Raw genomic sequence first — 3,168 nt, 5'->3', positions numbered from 1 at the left:
GCTGTATTATTAATTTTAAGTTGTTCGAGTTACCCTCCAATCTCAGTGTAATGGCTCAAGCTTCCCCCAAAATTTTAAAATGTATGAGAGGTTTTAAAATCTTGGGGGAATCCGACAACCCAGCAACCTAGACCAACCCAACCCGAACTATTCGGGTTGGGTTGGATTAGTATTTTGGGTAGGGTTGGATTTTGAGCCCAAATTGAATTGGTTCGGTTTCAAGTTCGTGGGCAAAACCTTCGAGTTCATAATATATTTTTTATTTGGCTCGAGTTAACTCGAAAGTTTTACTCACGAACTCGAAACCGAACCGATTCAGTTCGAGTTTAGAAAAATAAACTCAATCCTACTCGAAATGTTAATCCAACCCAACCCAACCCTTATAGTTCGGGTTGGGTTGGTCTGAGTTGTCGGGTTGAATGTACACCTCTAACAATTACTCACGTGAGAGGTACGAGCTTATGAATTTAAATGTAGCACGAATAGNATATATATATATATATATATATATATTAATAGTTTACTCTAAAGTCACGTATAAATAAACATATTTTAATTAAAATATTTTTATATTTTATATTTTTATTTTTGTTATATGCAATACATTTAAATGTTTATTTTGTGAATAAATAATAAAAAAAATCTCAACTCAACTGTGGTTCGGACAAATGATTGGCAGCGGGCGCCCTCATCTTTTTACTGTACACTCATTACCAAATATATAAATATAAATATATATATATATTATATAATATATATATTTGGTAATGAGTGTACGGTAAAAAGATGAGGGCGCCCGCCGCCAATCATTTGTCGGAAGCACAGAGCTTTTTAAGTTCACAAATTACACATTTCTTGTCAAAACAGAGTGAGGAATTTTTTTGGGTTCTGTTCATCCGCCGCTTATTTCTCGTTTCCATGGATTCCACCGAAATTGCCCACAACTTTTCCCCTTTGTTTATCGTTTACAAAGACGGTACCGTCCACAGGTTACTCGGCAACGATGCAATACCTCCTTCTCCGGATCCCGTTACCGGCGTCGATTCCAAAGACGTCGTCATCTCCCCGGAAACCGCTGTCTCTGTTCGGATTTACAGGCCCAAACCCGCCACCGCCACCGCACAACCCCAGAAGCTTCCTGTTCTCGTTTACGTCCACGGCGGTGGCTTCTGCATCGAATCGGCATTCTCCCCTTTCTACGACCGCCACGTCAAGTCCTTAGTTGCTGAAGCCAACGTTGTCGCCGTCTCTGTCGACTACCGTCTTGCTCCGGAGCACCCTCTTCCGATTGCTTATGAAGATTCATGGGCCGCTCTGAAATGGGTCGCTGCCCATTCCGACGGAAATGGGCCGGAGGAGTGGCTGAATGGAATCGTGGATTTGGATCGGGTTTATTTTGCTGGAGATAGCGCCGGAGCTAACATTGTTCATCACTTGGCGGTTCGGGTCGGGTCGGAGGGGATAGGCGGGTTGAATCTGAAGGGATTGATTTTGGTTCATCCTTATTTCTGGGGAGGGAAATTGGTCGGAGATGAAGAGAAGCTGAGAGCAGAGGAAAGACACTTTATGGAGAAATTGTGGTATGTGACTTGCCCTACAATTAGCGGGTTAGATGACCCGATTGTGAACCCGGAATATGACCCGAAATTGGGACAGCTGGCGGCGGAGAGAGTGGTGGTTTATGTGGCGGAGAAGGATGCTCTGAAGAACAGAGGATGGTTTTACAGCGAGTGTTTGAAGAAATCGGGATGGGGTGGCACCGTCGAGGTCGTGGAGACAAAGGGCGAAGGCCACGTGTTTCATTTGTTCAACCCCACTACCGACGTGGCACTGGATTTCGTCAGAAAGCTTGCTGCCTTCATCAATGGCAATGGCGGCCGCCGTGAGTGATCTCAGAAAATGAAATAAATCCCCTTCCCCCCACCACCCCTCACGGCCCTCTTCGACGGCGCCGGCCACTGGCGGCGGAATTTTAGGCCGTTTTAAATTTCCTGTTCTATTTACATTGTATTGTACTTTGGAGGGGAAATAAATAAAGGGATTTAAGGTCAAATCAAATCAGGAATTGTATTTCTAATTTTGTTTTATCCTTATGGTCGCCCCTTTCTGGTAAGAAGTGTTTTGTTTAATTCCAACCGACCTAGCCACTAGGTGTCTACAACGACGTGAGATCTCACAATTCACTCACCACTGACACACCACTAGGATGTTTGCAACGACGTGGGATCTCACAATTCATCCACCACTAGCACACCCCTAAATTTCTGGAGGACGTGGGATCTCACAATTCACCTACCACTAACCCTGACACACCACTGGTGTCTCGCTTTGATATCATTTATAACAGTTAAATTTCAATTATATATATTATATATATATTTTTTTTTGTCTTTAATCAATAAAAATAGTTTTTAAAATATTTATTTATTTATTTTTATATTTATAAAATAGGTAACTCAATTATAATATATATTTTTGAAAATTACAAACCATAATTTTTTTTTTTTGAGTCCTTCAAAAACCTTGACCTATTATTGACGAGCAATAATAAAATAATTTTTTTTATTTATAATATATAATTATACCGAAAAAGAAAAAAAACCAATTCAAAAGTTTTCATTCCGTTAAATTAAATCTAAGGTAAATAAATTCATAATCCAGTAAATAAATTAGATGAATCAACTATGGACACGTGTACACGAATCGAGTAGATAAGTCATTTCCTTTGTGTATCACTATCTCAATGATTGAACCGTCTTCGTTTCTCATTCCATTTGAATGGTTGAGATTGATTGAAGTTCGAACAAAATTATAATTTTTAATTTTTAATTTTTAATTTCAGAATATGAGATTTCCAATTTTATTTCTTGTGAAATTACGATTTTGCCCCTCACGTTAATTGCCTTCTAACAACCTTCTCCCTTTAGAGAAATTATTTGAAGTGTCTGCCAAATATAAATCATATACAAGATAATACAAACAAAACTTAATAGTTACCATAGTTTGGAAAATAAAATAAAATAAAAAATAATAATTCTTACTAAGGTTGAAAACTATGTAACGCTCAATTTTACTGTAACGTTTTATTACGATAGTAGAACATGAAAAACGCCAGTGTATGAAGTACAACATAGCGAGGGAACATATCGTGGTAGTGACGTAGATGAC

At 38.9% G+C, this 3,168-nt stretch overlaps 1 protein-coding gene across 1 annotated transcript; it reads left to right on the top strand.

The window, feature by feature from the left end:
• Positions 1–821: 821 nt before the first annotated feature.
• LOC111786476 (probable carboxylesterase 12) lies at positions 822–2,058 on the top strand. Its single transcript, XM_023666726.1, has one exon. It carries the CDS (start codon positions 919–921, stop codon positions 1,888–1,890), a length of 972 nt encoding a protein of 323 aa, XP_023522494.1. The 5' UTR covers positions 822–918; the 3' UTR covers positions 1,891–2,058.
• The last annotated feature ends 1,110 nt before the right edge of the window (positions 2,059–3,168 follow it).

The sequence above is a fragment of the Cucurbita pepo genome, unplaced genomic scaffold (genome assembly GCF_002806865.2).
Source record: "Cucurbita pepo subsp. pepo cultivar mu-cu-16 unplaced genomic scaffold, ASM280686v2 Cp4.1_scaffold001732, whole genome shotgun sequence".
Lineage (NCBI taxonomy): Eukaryota > Viridiplantae > Streptophyta > Magnoliopsida > Cucurbitales > Cucurbitaceae > Cucurbita > Cucurbita pepo.
Note: the sequence above shows the minus strand (reverse complement) of the source record. Positions and strands in the feature narration are given on the sequence as shown.

Bases quoted from the DNA above. Each gene is read 5' to 3' on its own strand.
- LOC111786476 (XM_023666726.1), top strand. From the start codon at position 919: ATGGATTCCACCGAAATTGCCCACAACTTTTCCCCTTTGTTTATCGTT.